The 22130-nt window shown below is 36.8% G+C and overlaps 1 protein-coding gene across 1 annotated transcript in view; it reads left to right on the top strand.

Annotated features, from left to right (window-relative positions):
• Window positions 1-1176: 1176 nt before the first annotated feature.
• Window positions 1177-22130, top strand: part of LOC107657468 (tetratricopeptide repeat protein 9B-like) — a 21355-nt gene continuing 401 nt past the window's right edge. Inside the window, exons 1-3 of the mRNA XM_016445560.1 lie at window positions 1177-1867; window positions 20916-21098; window positions 22072-22125. Coding sequence (XP_016301046.1) covers window positions 1417-1867; window positions 20916-21098; window positions 22072-22125 — 688 coding nt within the window. The 5' untranslated portion in view covers window positions 1177-1416. The remainder of the gene's footprint in view (window positions 1868-20915; window positions 21099-22071; window positions 22126-22130) is intronic.

The raw sequence follows: 22130 nt of genomic DNA, 5'->3' as shown, positions 1-22130 counted from the left end.
GAAACGTTGCACTGAGCTCCGTTTAATGCATGCTCTAGTAAATGATGCAGATGGTGAGGACTACATAAGCCCATATGTTTCCAGTGTTGCAGTACACTGAGCGATTTGTAAGAGGATCTCTGCAGTTCATCACTGTTCAACATTTGCCTCTTCATGCTGACTCTGTTTTTTCTAGGCTGTGTTATTAATTTAGCCTAGATACAGTATGTAGCTGCATTACAATTTATAACTACACTGAAAAGATTTATTTGTGTTTTTATGTTCTTATTAACTTAATACATGAAAGCAAAGTAATAGTAGCTTTTTAAACACTACTGGATAATGCTATCTCTTGCATTTTATTAATGATCTTTATCTTAACAAACCTTTCAGCTTTATGCAAATTGGTATATAATCTCTTCAGCTTCAGCAGATTTAAGGGAATATTTCACCCCAAAAATTTTGATGGAGTTGAGTGGGTTACTTGTGGATTTTTGGGATGTTTTTATCAGCTGTTTTGACACTCAGTCTGATGGCACCCATTCGTTCCAGTGGATCTATTGGTGAGCAAGTAATGTAATGTGAAATTTTTCCAAATCTGTTCTGATGAAGAACTCTTCTACATCTTGGATGGCCTAAGGGAGTCGATTTTCAGCAAATTCATTTTTTTCAGTTCCAGCTCTGGGAAAATTAATCATTCAAGCTCCCAGGGAGACTATTTCCACGTTGATCTTGAAGCTAATTTAAGGACAAATTTTACATGCTTCATGCATGTCTTTTTGTCCTGTCCTGGTCTCTGCTGGTGTGAACTAGCAGACCATTGTGAACCAGCAGCAAACCACCTACCAGCTGGTCATAACATCTCAGTGGTTAAGCTATTTTATTTTTATTTTTTAACATGGTAGCTGATCCACCAGCTAATGATCATCTTAGACCAGCCACCATGTTTCAAATCACATCTACCAGATAAGCTGGATTTCCCAATAGGTTTTCCACACAGTGTTGCTTGCCTGGCTTGTACTTTTTAATAATGACGTAAAGATGACCAGCCTGTGCATATTTCATTCATATTTGGCTTCACGACGTTTGGAGATTTACCACTGCTCTTTAATGCAATCGTGATCCACCAGTAGCAGCAGCATCTCACGATTAATTCCTTCCCATAATGCCTCGCGCTAGTACTCGTTGGCGCTGTCTGTGGTGCTGAAGCTGCTCTCGCCGGCGGCAAGAGTTCTCCTGCTCCAGCATCACCTCCATGCAAAGGCGTTACGCTCTGGTCAACAAGAGACAGCCGCGATCACCTATTTGAGTCTGTTCTTTGTTTCTTTTAACGCGTTTTAATAGTCGGGACTCTTTAGGGTTGTATTTAGCTCCCCCCTGGAAGATACTATCCGGTCGCGCTTGTGTTTTTCGGCTCCAGTTTGGCTCGCATCCTTTATGCACCGCACGCTGCTCCAGCCCTTAAAGCGAACACAGGCATCCGTGTCGGAACAGCATGGCTTCCTGAGCGAGATGGAAGCGAAGCAGCACTCGATCAAGAGCCTGAAAAGCTATCCAGAGGCTGGGGGCCGGAGTCTGGCGGCGGCGGCGGGTGGGGACGGCGGAGGTGGAGGGTATCGCGTCGGCGGCGCGGAGATGGAGATGGAGGCGAAAATACAGAAAGCGATCGACTTCAAACTGGAGGGTCACCGATGCTACAAGGAGAAGAAATTCCGGGAAGCTATTGGGAAGTATCACAGGGCGCTGCTGCAGCTGAAAGGGATCCATGTCGTCGACGGGACCACCGGATCCGAGGTGAACCTCCTGAACGAAGCCGCGGCCAAGCTGACGGAAGAGCAGCGGCGAGCGGTGGAGAGCACCGAGATCGAATGCTACGACAGTCTGACAGGTGAGACTCCGATCCCGCGAAAACAGCCGCTGCCATTGTTCTGAACGAGCCACTTTGCTGCATAGAGGGCCAGGTTCCTAAGAAAAAGCTTTAATATAAATACAGACTTATTCCACAGCAAGAAAACGATTGTTTTCATAAAGACAACACTGAAAACAATCAATCAAGCCATTGTTTGTGCTTAACGACCAGTTTGGCCTTCATTGTACCTTGCTGAGCCAGTGGGATTCAGCCAGTGTCATAATAAACCAAGTTCATTTAATGTCACGTTGTGATTATCTGAGAGCGGGAGAAGATTAGACTAATAATAAACGTAACACGCGAACTATATTTTAATACGTAGCCTAGTAAGCGCGCCAATCAGTGTATTTCATTTTTGTACTTGCCTTTCAAGTTCTAGGTGATGTGAGGTAAAGGTTGGAGTAACAGTACCAACAGGGATAACTAGCCTACTTAAAACAGTTGCAACAATATAGCTAGTTTTGTTTGTAAACCCGGAAGAGGAGAAGCGCGTTCGATACGGATTCCATCGGGAATTTACTTGTCTTGTTTTTGCAATAGCGGGTTTCAGTTGTTGTGAACATAACGTGTTAACATTCATTACTCGAAAAGACTTTCACGCTTTGTTCTACAATATAAATTACTGAACGTCACACCTCTGACATAAAAGCTAAAGACTATAGGCTATCAACATGCTTTTGTTTGTGTGGATAGGAAATTTTATATATATATAGCCTATACATAAAAAAGACTACAACAAATGTTAGATTCGTCATGCACATGAACTCATGTCATTGTGGTATTTGTAGGCTTTATTTAAAAACGTGTTATCAACTTGTTTTCGAAACAGAACAGCTTCAAATTTGAAGCTTACGGGAATTTTAAACACAAAGCGAGCAAAAGCATGATATGGCTTCTAAATCAAAGTCTAACGAGTATCATTTTATTATGGCCATGTGTAGTCAGTACATTCTCCAAGCATTTATTGCGTCTACAGTCTTTAAATTACAAACCCTATGTGATTAAAAACCAATGCATATTGTTTCCCAAATGCCATTTGATGTAAACTCTGTTAGTTTAGTTGTCGATAAACAGGGGATAACATAAAAAGGATCACAGATGCCAACTGTGTTTGCTCATTGCAAAGAATATTGGTTAATACTCATGCACATCTGCTTGAGCTGGATGGGTGTGATGCCTGGTGTTCATGGCCCTTGATGTCTCTGGTGGTCTCGCATGGTGGTTGATTTGAGGTTAGGCTTGAATGTCACAAATGTGGCAAACACTTCAGGCCCTCTGGGGGAAGCATTAAGGTGTGAAAGAGAGAATGGTACATTTCGTTTTGTTTGTCCTCCTGCAGTCATGATGATGAGGGTGAGCTGGAAATATATAGAGAACTTGTGTAAAGGCTTATATAAAGATGCATTTTATAGTTACATACAGTGTTTAGGGCCTCTGAGGGTTGAGATGCACCTAGGATGCAGATGGAGTTTCGTGTTTCGTCTGGGTTTTGTCAACACTGTACTTTCTTTTCGTCTGGTTTGGATGACTTTAGGCATCATAAAGACTCATTCTCAGGTTCTCATCTGGTGATGTATTGCCACAGTACTTGATCCATAATACAATGATTTTAAATGCAAAAACTGCTTGCTGTATTGTGCCTACATGGAGTTGTGTTTCCAACAATCACGTGACAAGTAGCCCATTGCTTGTGTGCTGTCACTGGCCTCACCGACTACTAGGGTGGTTTGGGTTGCCAAGTATAAGGGGTGATTGGGGGGGATAGAGCAAATATAATAGCGTACTGTGTGATCTGCAAATCTGAATGATGCCGTTGTGTGTGTGTGTGTGTGTGTGTGTGTGTGTGTGTGTGTGTGTGTGTGAGGTAAAGGGCCTTCTAAACTGGGTTTGTTCTGTATTGTTCAACTTCAGCCAGCCACAGCAACTTCTGCACTCTTTTACAAAGCCTGCTGAGTCGTCTCTAGCGAACACACCAAGTCTTGGCTCAGCAAAGTGTCATAAGTCAGTCTTGACGGGACCAAGAGACCATACAATATGCTACGTCTGAAGCTCAACTGAAAGAGGAAGATATCAAAACACGAAACGGCTGAGCAAAGAGATGTGAGAGCTAGCTTGCAAAAAAGTATAGGCTTAAAGCTTTTGTATTGTTTACATGATGATAAACAAAAATCAAGAAATACATGTGCCAAGTACAATTTCCTAAATCTGTCTGAACAGCAAGAAGATTAATGCTTTATTTGCCATCCTTATTCATAACACCATAAGCCGTGCATTCTCAAGAGGACAGGACAGCATTTCTAAGTGGGTTATGCCTACATTTGGTCAAAACTTATTTTGGTAGCGCAGTTGCTTTTTAATCGCACTGAAGCTAGAAAATAGGAAAAATAATGTATACAGTGTCATATATAGCTATTAGTTTACATCATCTACTCACCACAGCCAAGAGTATCTGTTAGACTAACATGCTCTTCAGTAGTGTATGGTGGGAAGAGTGTGCATTGGATTAATGTGTTGTGATTTATATTGCATTCTGTCATACCACCGTTCGTTCAAGGCAGTGCCAGATATAAGCGCTGAAACTGAGAGCTTGTGAAGTCACTGCGGCATAAAATCAACACTATGTCATTTTAGCACATTTCAAGCTGTAATATCAGAGACAATATTGCTAATGCAAACAGAATGAAGCTGTTTGGATAAGCTTTTATTTTATTATTACTCACAAACCGAGCTGTTGTGCTTTTATTAGGCTCATGTTTCGACACGTTTTCATTTCAATCTGTATTTTTATTGTGTTTTCAAGATACATTTTCTTGAAAAGCAAAATTGCAAAACATAATTAATTTTCTTTTTTTAAGTTCAGAGAATAAGTTTGGGTTCAGTAATATTATAAAGAAGTCTCTTATGCTCACCAAGACTGCATTTATTTGATCAAAAATACAATAAAAATGGTAAGATTATGAAATGTAATTATAATTAAAATATTAAAATAACTTTTAATACAATAATTTATTTATAATAAAATATCATTTATTCCATTGATGGTAAAGCTGAATTTTCAGCAGCCATTACTTCAGTCTTCAGTTTCACATGATCCTTCAGAAATCATTAGGTGCTGCCTAATATTTTTGTGGAAACTGTGAAACATTTTTTTTTTTCAGGATTTTTGATGATAAACTTTTCTTTTTTATTTCTTTTTTTTTAATCTTAACTGTTACTTTTGATCAGTTTAATGATCAAGTTTAGGGTTTTTGTCTGAGAATATTACTTATACATAAAAATATATTTATTTGATTTAGTTAATTGTAAAGATATGTATTAAACTGTATTGTTTTAAGTTGTTTTAAATCAAACAACATTTTGTGAGTGTTACACTTAATGGTGTACTTGCTTTTTTTATTACTTTATAAATAAAAATGCTAGAGTATTCTTTTCTTTTCAGAAGGCTTGGGGAAATCATGTGAATCATGTGTCTTTATAACGCTTACTGACCTTTTGTTCTCGCATTACAACAGACAGCGACAGTCAATGAACTTCTCAACCCTGATGTCCAGTTAGAAGAAGCCGTATTAAAATGAAATCAAGACTTTCTCTCTGTATTCCTCTCTCTCTTTGCCTGACTCTGGAGAGTCCAGATAGGGGTTGCATTACATTCATCAACTCAAGGAAACGTCCTTATCGCTGTCCCAAGAGCCAAACGCTTAGAAGACACTCTTTTCATCTGCCAGATCTCTCTTTCTGATGTGCATTAGGTATGAATGCAAGGTGAAGAGTATAAGAAATGTGATAAAGCGAGGTGTCTGTGTTAATTATCGTGGTGGTTGGCCAGCAGAGGCAGCTGGTGCCAGGTCCGCAGATGGCATGGCATCGCCATAGGGTTCCTCTGGGCACAGGCTTTACTTACTGTACAGTACACTGTATTATGTTATAGCGGCCTGGGGGGATGGAGGAGAAAATGAGAGAGATCACAAAGTACTGGATCAGACGAGGTTTGGCAGGGTGTACGTGTTCGTGGATATTCATAGAGACAGAATGTCTGCTTACCTCTTCTGGGTCTGTAGAACCTGAGCATGTTGTTTAGGTCCCTCTACACTATAATGCTGACATTTTGGGTCATTTTTCATTGTGAAAAGATGAGGAATGGCCACCAAAGCCAAGAAAGCATCTATAAGAACTGCTGTCACTGCAGTTAGGGAAGTAATAGGAGCACTTCTTCTGAAGTTACTCGGCTAATATTAAAATATGTGATTTTGATGGCATGCTTTGAAAGCATATTTCTAATAGATATTTGTGTGTCCAAAGCAAGATACTGACTTCAGAAGAGCAAACTTGCATTTATATAGATAAGTAAGCAATCTGGGCTACTGGCAACTTTATTTGAATGATCTGATCTTGATATCATCTTGATTGAAAGCTCAGATGAGCCCTGTTACTCAGTCTATGGAAAAATTGTTAATTAGTATTAAATGATAATATCAAAAAGATCTGCGTGAAAATAAAACTGGCCTGATATTAAGTTTAAATGCCAAATCAATGTGGAACATCTACAGGCCACACAACTACAATCAAGGTGAAGATTTGGTTCAAGAATATTATAAATAATACAATTTGACTCTATGGTCTAGTAAGTTCACATCAGCACAAGCTAATAAACTAATTATATGAATAATATAGGCAATATATAAGATAAACTACAGCTAAAAAGTCTGTGCTCATAAGATATATTAAAGATGTTTTTGAAAAAAAAAAGACTCTTATGCTGACCAAGGCTGCATTTATTTGATATAGTAGAGTAAAAGCTGTAATATTGTGAAATATTATTACAATTTCAAATAACTGATTTCTATTTTAATGTATTTTAAATTGTAATTTTATCCCTGAAATTCCAGCAGCCATTGCTCCAGTCCTCATTCTTCAGATCATGCTGATTTGGTGCTCAACAAACCGTTCTCATTATTATCAATGTTGAAATCAGTTGTGCTGCTTAATATTTTTGTGTAAACTGTAAAGAAATGTTTTCGGATCCTTCAATAAATAGAAAATTCAATAGGACTTATTTGAAATTGAAATCTTTTGTCACATTATAAATGTCTCAATTTTGATTAATGCATCCTTGCTGAATTAAAGTATTCATTTATTTAAAAAAAAAAAATAAAACAACTAAAATATTATTGTAGATATGTAGCATCTGTTCATGCTACTCTCATGGTACCTTTGTGTTCAAGAGCATCCTAGCATATCTATAACAGGACATGTTACAAAGCACTTTCATACTGCTGCAGTTTTATATCCTGCAGTGCAGGAGAGTTAGTGTTGAAACCTATTGTAAGCACATCATAAAAACAGAAAACTCTCCCGTAAGGACCCCAGCAACTCCCGGCAATGTCTTATGATGCTGAGTCATGTACTGACGGGTGTTTGTGAGAGAGAGAGAGAGAGAGGGAGAGAGGAAGCACACCCCTGTGTGTCAACACAACGCTAGTCCTCCCTCAAGAAAATCTCTCTAAGGGCCACTTAAGATTTCTCCTGACTTGAAACACTTCTGTGTAAAGGCCTCATTGTAAACAGTTTAGCGGAGTGACGTAGAAGCCGCCATAGTGTCTCAAAATTAAAGGGATAGTTCAACTAAAAAATGAAAATTCTGTCATTATTTGCTCACCCTCAGTGATAGATTTTCTTGGTGATGTTGTATTTTAATGTGGAATGCTTTTTCTCATGCATTGCTGTTGTTTTGGGGAAGCTCTGCACCTAGAAAGCCTACATGTGAGCTTGCACATGTTTATGTGTGAATGTGTTTTTTAAAATAAAGTAGGTTTGAGCTCCAGATGGTTGTAGTGATGCCGACAGCAGCACACAGCTCCAGATGCAGCCTTTGTGTGCAGGGTTTAAAATGAAAAGTCTGGTGTTGCATTCTTATTTCAGCAAGAAACAGGATTTTCCTTAAAAAAAAAAAAGTATGTTGATGTGTACTGTGAGTGGTGTAGTGAATTAATGGTTGATGTAAAAAATCTTTGATATCAGAGAAAATGAATGTTCTGTCATCATATATTCACCCTCATTTAGTTCCAGACCTGTATGGATGTCTTTCCTCTGATTTTACTAGCTTTACAATACAATTTTACTGGCTGCTCTTTCCGTGCAGTTACACTGAATGGGGACTGAAGCTTTCAAGCTTCAAAAAGGGGAAAAAATAAACAAGCAAAAACTGTTGAAGGTCATGAAAGTGGTTCAAAGTGCCGTCATACAAATGCTTTGGGTAATATTGTTAGTAAATAATGTATTCACATAGCTTCATAACATTACAGTTGAACCACTGATGTCACATGGACTATTTTAGTGATGTGCTTACTACCTTTCTGGGCCTTGAACGTGGTAGTTCTGTTGCTGTCTATGCAGGGTCGGAAAGCTTTTCGGATTTCGGATTTTGCATCAAAAATATTATCATTTGTGTTTTGAAGATGAACAAAGGTCTTACAGGTTTGGAATGACATGAGGGTGAGTAATTAATGACATAATTTTAATTTTTGGGTGAACTGTCCCTTTCAATTTCAGCCTGTTTCTCATAGAATGTTCTCTCATGGCTTCAGAAGACTTGGAATATGGTGATTTGTGTCCTTTTTGCAGCTTGAACACTTCAGTCCCCATTTATTATAATTGCATGTAAAACACAACCCAATCTCAATTAGAAAACACCAATATTATTAAGTTTTGGCAAATTTGGATGGTCTGAGTTGTGAAAACTTAAGCATGACTATCCACTCCTAAACCTAACCCTCAGTGAGGTGCAAGCAGATTGTATGAAAACAGTTTGTACAAATTCATATGAATTCGTCACCAAAATGTAAAATGCTGTATAGTTACAGTTTACCATTAGAGTGTGGGGAAACAGCATCTAGTACAAACTTCAGGATTTCTCCTTTTGCATTCCATGAAAGAGATGAAGTCATATGGGTGAGGACCAGTAATGCAAATAATGACAAAACTTTGGGCGAACTATTCCTTCAATGTAAAGCTGCTGTGGCCTATAGCTATTTTCAGTGGACTTAACAAAATGTCACTCACTGTAATCCAAACTGCCAAGCATATTGTTGCACCAAGAATATTTTAAGATAATTGGAAGCTGGCCAGCATGATGTTCTTGAGAACGTCTCTATTTAGAAATATGACTGAAAGAAAACCTTCAGTAAAAAAACAGGCATTTATTTCTAGAATTTTACTTGAGTCTACATAACAGTGAACATACAGGATGGTTATAATTCCTGCTGCTTGAACTGTCAACAGAGTTGTTAACAAAAGTGTAATTATGCCGTTTTCAGTGGAGGAGCCAATGTTCCCCTGCTTAGTCGAAAAGCAAAAAGCTGTTGTCGTCTGGTGGTGTTTGTTCTCTGAGCGTGAGCTGTGTGCGACCGCTGTAGGGGGGATACACCGTTGGCCGTTTCTAGGACACAGAGTCATTCAGGGACAGTCAGCAGCCCTCCACATTAACTTCAACACTACAGGTCAGTGACACCCGCCTGGAGATGTCCAAGTGAAAACCTCCCTGTGCTGTGGTCACGAATTCTCAAATCCAGGATTCGTAATATTGCAGTGTCGTTGATGTGGTACATGACCTTATTTTCTTCTAAAGATTGCATTAGTACCTAAACGGTGCTTACAGTAATAGCACTTTTTGAAAGGGTACCGCCTTGTACCAAGCAAAAAAATTATCTCTTAATTACTATTTTACTTTTCTTGCTTTCTGGTAAAATAAAATAAATTAATACAAATTTAAAATACTGGCATCCTCTGGTAAATGAATTTTTTCTTGTTTTAAAGTGTAAATATAATTATGCTAAAACAAGAAAAATACAAAATAATTTGCCAGTGGTGGGGGGAAAATAATACTAAAACATATTTCAAGATATGTTTAATAATATATAAATAGATATAGATACATTTACATTGTTAAAGAGAAATATACCTTGAATTATGTTTTAATAATTAAGATATTCAAATATTAAGACAGAGAATGTTCCCTGTTTTGTTTGGACTTACATGTTGAAGTTCTTTGTTTCTTTGCAGTTGTTATTTTTGATCGGTTCCTGGTGATTCCCAGATGTGTCTTATTTTCCAGTTTACCCTTGTGTATATAGCCCTTGTGTTTGATCCTTTTTCTGGTGTTGTTCCTTCATGGATGTCTCATTGATGGCCACAGGTCTGTTCCTCCTTTCTGCTTTCTGTTCCTCATTTCCTGGTTTTTGTATCATTTTGTATTTTTGCCATTATTTTAATAAACACTTTGCACATGGATCCTACTCTTTCCCATTTTTGCATGTGTGAAATATTTAATTTTATAATATATATTTATATTTTTTCTGCAAAAATCCTGATGAAGATTTTTTTTCACGTTATTTGATATTATTTTTTCCATTATTTGATATTATTTTGCAGTGTACAAAATGATGTACAATGCCCAGATTTTAGCACTTTGTGAAAAGTTTGTCCAAAAAAATCATTATTGAGAAAAAAAAGTATTAAGTGACCTCTCTAAGGATCTATATCATCTAGTTCTTTCCGCTGTTATGCATATTCATCAAATCTCTGTTAATGCCCGTGTCTAAGTGGAGTTACATCGGTGATGTTTCCATACAGTCATAATGGTTTACTGAAACCTCTGGTGCTGAGTGCATCGCTTAAGTGCTCCAACTGGGAATCCAGCCGGCCACAGTCTGCTCATCATCCTCTAGCCTCAGCATCAAAATTCAATCATGGAATATAAAAAAACAATCCATGCACATTTTAAATCACAGGCATACGATCAAATGTCCATACAGGGATGTTTTGATTACTGTCAGCATGTGCATATGGTGTTTGAGGGCTTTATGGGAGGGAGCTGCAGGGAATACCCCATTAATATTTCATCCTCTCCTCTTAAACATGCTCAATGATTCTCTCTTTGCTGAGGTTCTGCAGCTTGCGAGCAGATCTGACTGAGTAATCTAGCCTTTTCTCTCTGCAGTCCATGTTGCACTGTGGGTAATCCATGCAGACAGTATGGTGGACATTGATGACCGTGAGGGCTTTGAGGGAAGAAGAGGGAAACATTGTAGTCTGTACACTGTCTGTTGCAGCATTAGATCTGTGGCAAGTGCTTTTTATTTATAATTCAGGTGGAAAGCACATTCTCTTTCCAGAGAGCGTTTTTACATGCCCCAATAGACAAAAAATGTATACACCCCTGTGGAGAAGATGAGTCATCAATATTTTTGGTTAATTTTCCAAGGAGAGAAAGACTATTTAATGCAAATACCTGCAAAATGTGTATTTTGTCAACTTGAGATGTCAAAAGTGGCGGTAATTTTCTTCATTAATGTGAAATAAGGATCTGAGATGGTTGTTGTTTTTTTCTTATTAGGTTTAAAACTGCAAAGTCATATATGCTGTCAGCTCCCCGGCGTACATGTGCATGGTGTGGTGAACAAGGCTGTCGTTCTGTGATTACAGATGGTCAGAGGGAGAGAAAGGCTCAGGGAAAAGACAAGAGGGGGAAGGGGTGGTAAGCAAAATATGGTGAGTGGGCCTCATCGAGCCCCTTTAGAGAACACTGCGTGACTGCAGGCTTCACCATCACCCACTCCAGCAAACAGTATCACTTTAGCCTCTTAATAAAGGGGCTCCCTCCAAACCTCACCCCTTCCAGGAGTAAAATCATATTCATTTTCTCCATATAGATTTTTAATGATATCACTGTTTCAACACAGACCTGGCAGCTCTGAGATAAGACCTTCGCTCAGCTTCGGAACCCAAATGATGATATTTTTGATGAAATCCGAGAGCTTTCTGACCCTGGCTAGACAGCAATGCAACTACCACATTAAAGGCCCAGAAAGCTAGTAAGGACATCGTTAAAATAGTCCATGTGACATCAGTGGTTCAACCTTAATTTTAAGAATCCTTTTTGTGCGCAAAGAAAACATAAATAATTAATCTATTCAACAATTACTTCTCTTCCGTGTCAATCTTCAACTTGCATTCACAAGAGTACCATGAAAATCATGTTTAATAGCTTAAGTTTAGGTAGAGAACTACATTACCCATAATCCATGAATAGAGATCCACCAATCAGAAAAGTTATTGTTTCCATGGAGATGTGAACAGCAACAAAAGAGCTCAGCAGAGACCTCCCACACTCGTGTGATATAATTGAGTCTCTCTGCCCAAATTTTCCATTTATTTATTTATTTATTTGTTTGTTTGTTTCTTTGTTTGTATTTGAATATAAATTATAAATATATTGTATTTTATACTTACAATCAAAGACTGTGAGTCATTAGTTTTATGTTGTAACATAATTCTTTATGCGCCTTGTACTTCTGTGTTTGTATCCAATTTTCATATACTTTTTTTGCTTCAAATCATCGGTTGTAATGTTGTGATTTATTGTTATTTAAGCTGGTTGGTTTGGATCATGATGTTAAACTCTATTGAGGAATCTTTTGAAAGCGTTATGAATGAGAAAACCATTTCCAGAACTAAGATTGCTGCAGTCTGTTCTAGTTGGGCTTCATTCTGAATGTGCAAATGATAAAATATATTATATATTCTGGTTACAATGTATAGAATACAACAGTTGAGTTCCAGAGGTAAAAATCCCATTCATTTTCTCCATAGCGGAATTGATTTTTAATGATAACGTAAAAAAAGACAGACCTACTATGAGCTCCAAGGTTGTTACTCGATGGTATGCTTTTGTTGAAGTCATCTGCCATATTTTAAATTAGTTTTTCAATAATCATGCTTAACAGTGTAATTCCTTGTGAAAGACTACATTTCCCATGATTCTGCAAGAAATCTCAACCAATCAGAGAACTGCGACAAGCAAATCATGCCATAAGATACGTAAATATTTGTATGTATATGAATATTTTGCAGTAAACATTAAATGTTATTTCTATATACACAATCAAAAACTATAAATCAATAGTTTTATGTTAATCCATCATTTTCAATTTGATTATGTCATTCTCAATGCTTTATGGGATTGTAGTTCTTTAACAATGCCTTTTTTTAATCTCTATTGGAAAAAAGAATGGGGAAAATACTTACAGAACCAAGGCCACTGAAAAAGTGGGCGAGCACTGTTGCGCTCTATTGCAAACTTGCAAATTGATTGTAATTGGCTAGTTCTCTGATTATCCCCTCACTCTTTATTTGTCATTTATAGAGCCTTGCTGCTGTTCCAGAAATAGATGTGATTTCTCAGGAAACCTGTTTCAGTGATATCTGTCAGGTAGTATGCCTGTTATGTGTGGAATTTTGCTTACAGCCCCTATAACCTGTTAGAAACTTATTACATTCATGGTTAATGTGAATATAATAAGAACAAAGACAAAAACTGTGAAGGAAAGATGATTTTGTAGGTGATAAGATGAATGAAGAAGGGTAAAGTGACTACGCAGTTACCAAACTCAGAAAGGAAATGAGATTCATACAATATGAATAGGTCATTTACTCCTAATTAGAAATAGTGAGCTAAAGATGAGAAGCCGAGTGGGGAGAGATGGGTTGAAAAAGAGCCATCGGCGGCTGCTAAGTCTCAGGGCCTCATGATTTAGGGCAGCCTTCCTCTTAGCGTCCTTCAAGCCACAGTGCACTGACTGACAAGGCCATTATCAACAGGCTTCAGTGCAGGGGAGAGGAACTAGCACTTAGCAGTAACTAATGTTTGAATTATACATGTGAGCTCAGGGTCCCTCAGCCTTGTTAAATAAGACTGAAAACCAGCTCAAGCGCATCCGCTGCTAAACTATTCTGAGACCCGCTATTGTTGCTTTTAATGCAGGCTGTTACTGCTTCCTGTTGAGGGTGATATGTTTTGTTTGCCGAGGGTTGAGCGACTGGCTTATTAAAAACTGCATGAAGCGGGAAGCTTATACTGCTGTGTTTTATATGATATTGATATCATGTGATAAAATGAGTAAACAAACAAATGCATCATGCTAAATTGGATAAAATGAGTCATGTGTTTATCATTGCACTGTAAACTGTGAACATATTACCACGTAATGTCATATGTGGTTGCTTATGCTGACTAGATGTGACTAGATCACTAGATGGAGAGGAGGATGGGGTTGGGTGTTATATGTAGTTTCAGCCTCAGTATATTCTTGATCTCACAAGCTTTATTCTGATTGGCTGTCTTTATGTAACTTCCGGTATATTATGTACTTCTGGAAATTCATGAGTTGGAATTTGAATTGAAAGGATAGGATTTTTTCAAATTTATTTTATTTATTTATTGAATTTTTTTTGCCCTCATAGTTCATTAAAGGGTTGTAGTGTAAAAAGACTCCCCTATTAAATGTGGGATTTTTTCTAATTAAAGAGTGCATTGCTTATCTTTGTGATTTTAAAATAATTGAAGGAAACAAACTATTTATGGTTATTTGTTGAGTATTTTGAACAATTGAAATCAAAGCTTGCTTGTAATGAAGACGTCTTATGGAGAAAAAAAAAGGTCACATTTCAGTTTTATTGTAAAAAGCAAGTTTCCTAAAAAAAATTGAAAATAACTTATTTTTTGCAAACAAAATAAATGAATATTGCCATGTCAAAAGTAGAAAATAACCAGCATCTCTTGCAAACAAAATACATTTTAAATATTGTCATGCGAAAAGTAGACAGTATCTCTTGTAAATGAATAGGCTATTATTTTAAATAATGCAATGTAAAAAGTAGAAAATAATAACTCGCATCTCCTGTAAACAAATGTTTTAAATAATGAATGTATGCAAATAGAACACTGCTGATTAAGAGAAAGAGCATGGCACAATCTCATTGATCTTGTCCTGTCACCCTATATGTGTATTTACTCTATATTCTATCTGGCCGTTCACACAGAACACGTATTTTTGTCTAAAACCTCTGAATGTTCTGTTTAAAAAAAGCGCAGCGCAGAATGCCGCTCCGTTGTGTTATGTCAACCTGCTACTGTAAACAAAAGCTCGCAATACTTGCCCTGCCTCTGGGGTCTTCTGATTGGTCCACTGTTTTGGAACTGACATTGATGAGCGGCACTGCATGTAAAAGTTTAAATTCTTTTAACGCGCCACTCCCGTGTGAGATATCTATCTATCTATATCTAATCTATCTATCTATCTATCTATCGTTCTTTTGTTCTATCCATCCATCCAGTATAAGTCACAGTTCGAAATTTGTTCAAATGTTAGTTCTTGTTCAGAACAAGTTGTGGTGTGGAACAGACCTTTGCTGTTGAGTCAGAGGTCTGGCTATGTGAGAGTAGGTGTTAAGCAGTGGTGTAGGTAGAGGGGAGAATCAAGACGAGGTCGGTGTTCGGGTGAGTAAGGACACAGTGGGAGGAGAGGTGTCATTCAGACTGATGGGTCCCAGCATCAACCATTAAGCATCAAGGGAACTAATTACCATCAGAGTGACAGCAGGGTAATCACCACAAACCAACACCGCTTTAAATTAGCTCCACTCCCCTACCTGATGCTGTCAGCCCTGCACCTGTCAAAAGAGCAGCGCCCCTGAGAGAGCTAAAGGGACAAAAAAAGCACAGAGAGGGAGAGAAGATAATAATGAGTGTCGAAAGAGAGAGGGAGTGATCCAGTCCGCTGGAGATGGATGTTCCGGGAGGAGGCCGTTTGAAATCAATTGCCCTCAAGTTCTCACTCCCTCTACTCTGCCTCACCTTTTTGTTATTCTCTGTGCTTCACAAACCACAATCCAGTCTCTTCCTGCTTTGCTAATTTATATTCATTTCTAACATTCGTATCTACTAACTCGTAGCTTTTCTGGGGGAAAAAACACTGCTTATTTTGGTTTTTCTTCTTATGTGAAGGTGTAAATATGAGGGGAATCCTGAACATTTGTTAACCACTCCTAACAATGGCTTGTCTTTCTCTCCCACACACACACACACACACACACACACACACACACACACACACACACACACACACACACACACAGCTGTCCTTGCACCTGTTCAGTTTTAGGAAATCTCATACCATTGATCTCCAAAAACATCTTAAAGTTCACCCAAAAATAAGCATTGTGCTATAATTTTAGTAAACTTCCTTTTGTTCCAAACCTTTATAACTTTATTACTTCTGTGAAACTTAAAAGATGTTTAGCAGAATGTTCATGCTGCTCTTCTTCATGTAATAAAAGTGAACAGGATTGTTTATTGCCAAGCTCCAAAAGACACCATAAAAGTTATCTATGTGACTTGTGTGCTATATATTACTTTATATATTTATATATAGCTTTGTGATGGGTACAGACCAAAATTCATGTTGTTAGATGTTTGGTCACACACACAAAAAAAAATCTTACTGCAGCTCTTAAATCTACATTGTGTTTGTTTGTTAATGCATTACAATTTATTTATTTATTTTTTTTTTTGTATGTTTATTATGTTACTGACAATATTGTTCAAAAGTGTGTGGTTGGCAATATTTTTTGGAAAATGTCTTATCAACAAGGTTGCATTTATTTGATCACAAATACAGTAAAAAAATTATTACAATTACAATTTTAAATAACTTTTTAATGTTAATAAATGTTAAAATGTAACATAATTTGTGATGCATTTTTAGGATTCTTTGATTAACAGAAAGTTCAAAAGAACAGCATTTATTTGAAATAGAAATCCTATATAACATTCTGTCACTTTTGGTCAGTTCAATGCATCCTCGCTAAATAAAATAAGATATTTTAAGCTGAGGCATAAGGACTTATTTTAGTTTTGTCAATTATGCCAATGCAGTTCATTACTGACTGAATTCTGTATATGCAAATGAGACATAATTTTTGTGCAAACCAAGGAAACAAGTGGTGAATGCAAGTATAGTTTACCCAAAAATGTGAAATGACAAGATGTTCATTTTGGGGTTCATCTGGGTTCTTAGCACAAATGTCAATCTTTTGAAAGCTAATGAACCACAGAAGAGAACTGACACGTCTCTATGTCAATATATAGCAGAGCAGATTTGTTTTGCTTTTAGCTTCATCGAGGGTGACAAATCTATCAACCCCCCCCCCAGTAAAGTTGGAGCATCTCAAGATGGACCCTGTTGGTCTCTGCCCTGCTCAGATGACCTGCTCTGGCTTTCTAGCTGTGCTAGCAGTTATGTTCTCATATAACTATGATGCAGCATAAAGTGCATTGGGTCCATTAATATGTGATGCCATCATTATTACACACATAGAGCCACTCAACAGACACTTAAGTGCAGTATCCACAATGCCACGCCTTATCCATTTGTGTGATGAATCAGTCTGTGTGTGTTTGTGTGCGTGAGCCTGTAGAGAGAGAGAGAAAGATCAGGATATCGCAAGAGTTAGGAGCCATTAGGCCATTATTGCCTGAAACTGGATACACTGAGAGCTTGCCAGGGTTCCAGTTGCCCAGAATGAAAATGGACAGGACGCTCGATGAGCACAATTGTGGTGCTTTGCTGAAAGGCAGTTTCTCTCTCTCCCGTCCCAGACCAAATGAGACAGGCTAGCCTAGTTAATCACAAAAAAAACAGAGATCCAAAAGTTAGGATGCGTGAAATGACAACAGGAGAAGGCTTTTAATCTAGCAATAAATTGCTGTATTGTCTTAGAAGGAAAGTCAATACAAACCAAACGCCAAATGTTATTGTACTGCAGGCCAATTCTTCTATTTATAAGGGATTTTTTCTTTCCTGAAATTGTATACAGTGTTATCTTTTATTAGGAAAAGGGAGAAAAGAGAAACCAGAGGGAAATGATAACAAATGAAAAAGGCTGAATGAGACGGTTGGAGAGAATGGAAGCCTTGACAAACTCTCTAGTCGGAATGGAATTTCAGTTATAATGAAGTAATTTAGATTAGATGATTCCTCTCACAGTTTTTCATTTGTCACCTAATCATCGTTTATCTCACTCCTGCTCTTGTTAGTCGGTCCTTCTGTCTTTATAACCTTCATTATGGGCAGATCATGTTCTTCTCCCCCTTTCCTCCACTGACTATATGTGACCCTGGAGCACAAAACCAGTCTTAAGTCGCTGGGGTATATTTGTAGCAATAGCCAACAATACATTGTATGGGTCAAAATTATAGATTTTTCTTTTATGCCAAAAATCATTAGGATATTAAGTAAAGATCATGTACCATGAAGATATTTTGTAAATTTCCTACCGTAAATATATCAAAACTTCATTTTTGATTAGTAATATTCATTGCTAAGGATTTCATTTGGACAACTTTAAAGGCGATTTTCTCAATATTTAGATTTTTTTGCACCCTCAGATTCCAGATTTTCAAATAGTTGTATCTCGGCCAAATATTGTCCTATCCTAACAAACCATACATCAATGTAAAGCTTATTTATTCCGCTTTCAGATGATCTATAAATCTCAATTTTGAAAAATTGACACTTAAGACTGCTTTTGTGGTCCAGGGTCACATATGTGTCTGACTTAACAGCTGTTTGAGAAGTCAGCAGATGTTTGCTTTAGTTATGTCTGTACAGCAGCACACGGCCTTCCTTTTATCAACCATCTCAGTTTTCTGGTGCTTATGTCATCATTCTCCCAGCATGCCCACAAACCCAAGGGCTTTGATAATGTTGCTGAGGAATACAAAGGTTTCTGGATGTCTTTGTTGGTTGATAGTTTTTCATGTAGTACATTATGTTCTCATCATGTTTCTCCAGAATTCCTTTACTTTTTAAATTATTATACATTTTATTTTAAATATTAACATGGCTTACTTGGCTGTTGGTAGATTTTGGAACTGACACAAAGGGAACTACCTTTTCTGTTAATCGGCCAGTTGAACATGGTTATATAACTTAATAATTAATCATCCTGGCACATATATTTGTCTGTCACTCATTTTTCATTTATTTGTGATTTTTACAGATGGTTGTGTTTGTTTACTGCCAGTGTGACACTTTGAATGCGGCGTAGCGATTGTGTGGTGAAAAATCATCTTGTAGAGTTTGAATTTGTGGTGGACTGATCTTTTTTTTTTGCCTCTGTCACCACTGACGTCTTGCCTTGTGCCGATACCCCTGACTCATGACTTCCACAGAAGTGTCAGCAACAGGCTGATGGTTGGAGGAGCTTAACAGGAAAGGACAGAGGGAGGTTGTGGATATAAAGCAGCAGCTTTTGTCAGTGTATTTGGTGGTCAGCAGGCTCTCAACTGCACAGACAGACATTAACCTTGGCAGGGGTCAGACCGGTCCAAGATTGGTGCCGCAGTGATGCAGTAAACAGGTATTGAGCTAGATAATATTTAGAAGAGACCGTGGGGTCACAGATTTTCACTGTGATTTCACTTTACTTTGATGTTTGATGATGGTGAGGATTAAGAGTTGGAATGAAACATTCTAAACAACCTAAATAGCATATATTAATACATACCATATAAATACAAATCCATTAAATAACAGAATTAAATAAAATAGAAATACACATTTTATATAATGAATATTAATATATATATTTATTTACATTACCATTCAAAAAGCTTGGGTCGGTATGTTTTTTTTTTAATTAATGAATTGGTAATTTTATTCAGGATGCATTAAATTGATCAAAAGTGACAGTAAAGACATTTACAATGTTTTAAAAAAAAGCTGTTTTTGTTTTACTTTCTATTTATAAAATTATCCTGCAAAAATTCAGCTCTAATAATAAGAAATGAGCATCAAATCAGCATATTAGAATGATTTTTGAAAACTGGAGTAATGGCCAGCTTTGCCACCACTGTAATAAATTTCAAAATATATCAATAGAAACCAGTTATTTTAAATTGTAATAATATTTCACAATATTACAGCTTGGATTTTTCATTAAAGAAATAAATACAGCATTGGTGAGCATAAGAGATTTCTTTAAAAAAACAACTCTTAAACAACTCTTGCCAACCTTTCAATCTTACATCATTTCTTCATTCAGCCGGTGCATAATAATGTAAAAGGTGAATTCAGTTCATAATTAGAAAACCGCGCAGAAGTGAGCTTGTGCAAGAGCTTAAATGATGACTTGAATTGCAGACAGTCCTAAACGCCTGAAGATTCCAGACACAGGCCACATACACACACCACAACCAGTAAGCTCAAATTGAAATATGAAACTGAGTTTCCCAGCCCCTGCCATCAGTGTCCAGCTATGTCTTCTGCTGTTGGAATAAATAACCCTGATTGGACGAGGGGTTGACAACATGCACCAGCTGCCTAGCAGGCACCGCAGTAATTCATTTGCCGTGCAGATGTTCTTTCAGGGCCAATGCATCTAATTAGCTGCAGCTTTTTTTGAACCAAAGACCTCCATATTTAATTCATTCAATGAAATATGGATGTGGAAAATTTTCATATTATTATCTGTCATTAGCCATTATAATTTCAAAATCCTGTATTCTTTTTAGTAAAAGTGGAAGTATTATAGCATCAAATACGTAGTCATGCACTTTTCATAATCTAATTGAAATCTATATTAAGTAATATATATATATATATATATATATATATATATATAAACTTTAAAAGAAATAAATGATACACACACACCCCCCTTTAAACATTCATCTCTTGTTTTTCGATAAAGCATGCACATTTTCAGACACATCCAATACTTCTAAGCATCAGTTTTAGATTAGGATGTGTCACGTTTGGTTTATTTTCTCTTTAGACAGCAGATAAAACAATTACTTCATCTGTGTCACTGAGCCTAGAGTGGCTAAAAGATGCAATTAGGCCTTCACTTTGTGCTAATGTGGTTATCCGAGACCAATAGCATTAAAAACTGCTGTTCTCAGACCTTCAGTGCAACTGATGACTGCGAGAAAACATACTGTCCCTTTTTCAACTTTATCTATCAGTCCAGGGTTTTGTAGACCAGTATATTTCATGGCTATTTTTACTCCCTTCGCCCTAGCTGCTCATTGATTTATTCATTTTAGCTGTTTTATTGTTTTGTCCTGTCCTTTTGACTGTACTAATTCCTCTCCTTCTCTTTCTCTTTCACACTCTCTGGTTCTTTCTAGCGTGCTTGCTGCAGTCGGAGCTGGTGAATTATGAGCGGGTTAAGGAGTACTGTTTGAAGGTACTCGGACACCAGCAGGATCACTTTAAGGCCATGTACCGTGCTGGGATTGCCTTCTACCACCTGGGAGACTACGAGTGTGCCCTGCGTTACCTACGCGATGCCAAGTGCCGTGAACCCACAGGTGGGCATTATGATCGCTTTGTTATCATACACAGAAGTGCTTCTCAAATGGTTTCACTTTCATGTTCCAGATTTTACAATTGACCTAAGCAGTAACTAAATTGTTTGTTAGGGATTCACCAATATTAAAATTCTGTCCGATACTGCTAATCAGATAATTATCTTCATGTTATGTTTGATATTCTGTCTATTTTGTCTAAATAAATATTAAAATTGATTGTTTTAAATCAACTGTTTTGTCTTAGTGAATTTAGACAAAAAACGTATGAAAAATATATTGTGTGACAACATAAAGAATGGATATTTATTTTGAAACTTCTTAAAAGATTACATTTAACTGTTATAAGGCATAATATTTATTAATATATTAATTCATTATCAATATATTTTTTATTATATAAATTATTTTATAACTTATTATATTATTATTATTTATTAGAATAATAAATGATTAATATATTTATTAATATAAAGCCAGTATTATTTTAGCATTTCTTATGTAATATTATAGCATTTATTAATATTTTGAATTAGCTTTTATTGTTATTTTCAATTTTCATTTAGGTTTTAGCATTTTGTTATCTGTTTTAGCATTTTGTTATCTGTCATTTTTATTAGTCTTTTATTTCTATATAGTTTGGTTTTATTTTTATTTCAGTTTTAGTTTTAGTAATTTAGAACATAATAATATTATTTATTTCACTTAATAAATAAACATTTCTGATTATTGTTTCAGTTTTTCTATCTACGGTTTTTCCACTCTATCTATCTATCTATCTATCTATTAGCTTTATTTCAAATAACAAGGTAATAACAACACTGCCGCAATTCAACAGTTGAGAATCACTGTAAACCTTTTAGCTGTATTTATGTTAATGTGATCTAATGAAGCAAGTTTTAGTCGTATGCTGGTGTCTTTATTTCTTTCTCCCTTGCTCTTCTTATGTTCTATACTTCATCCTCTCTCTATCCAGACACAAACGTGCTGCGATACATCCAGCTGACCGAGATGAAGATGAGTAAGACCGGTCAG

This window comes from Sinocyclocheilus anshuiensis, unplaced genomic scaffold (assembly GCF_001515605.1).
Source record: "Sinocyclocheilus anshuiensis isolate Anshui unplaced genomic scaffold, SAMN03320099.WGS_v1.1 scaffold367, whole genome shotgun sequence".
Classification (NCBI taxonomy): domain Eukaryota; kingdom Metazoa; phylum Chordata; class Actinopteri; order Cypriniformes; family Cyprinidae; genus Sinocyclocheilus; species Sinocyclocheilus anshuiensis.
This window is presented reverse-complemented; position numbering and strand designations above follow the sequence as displayed.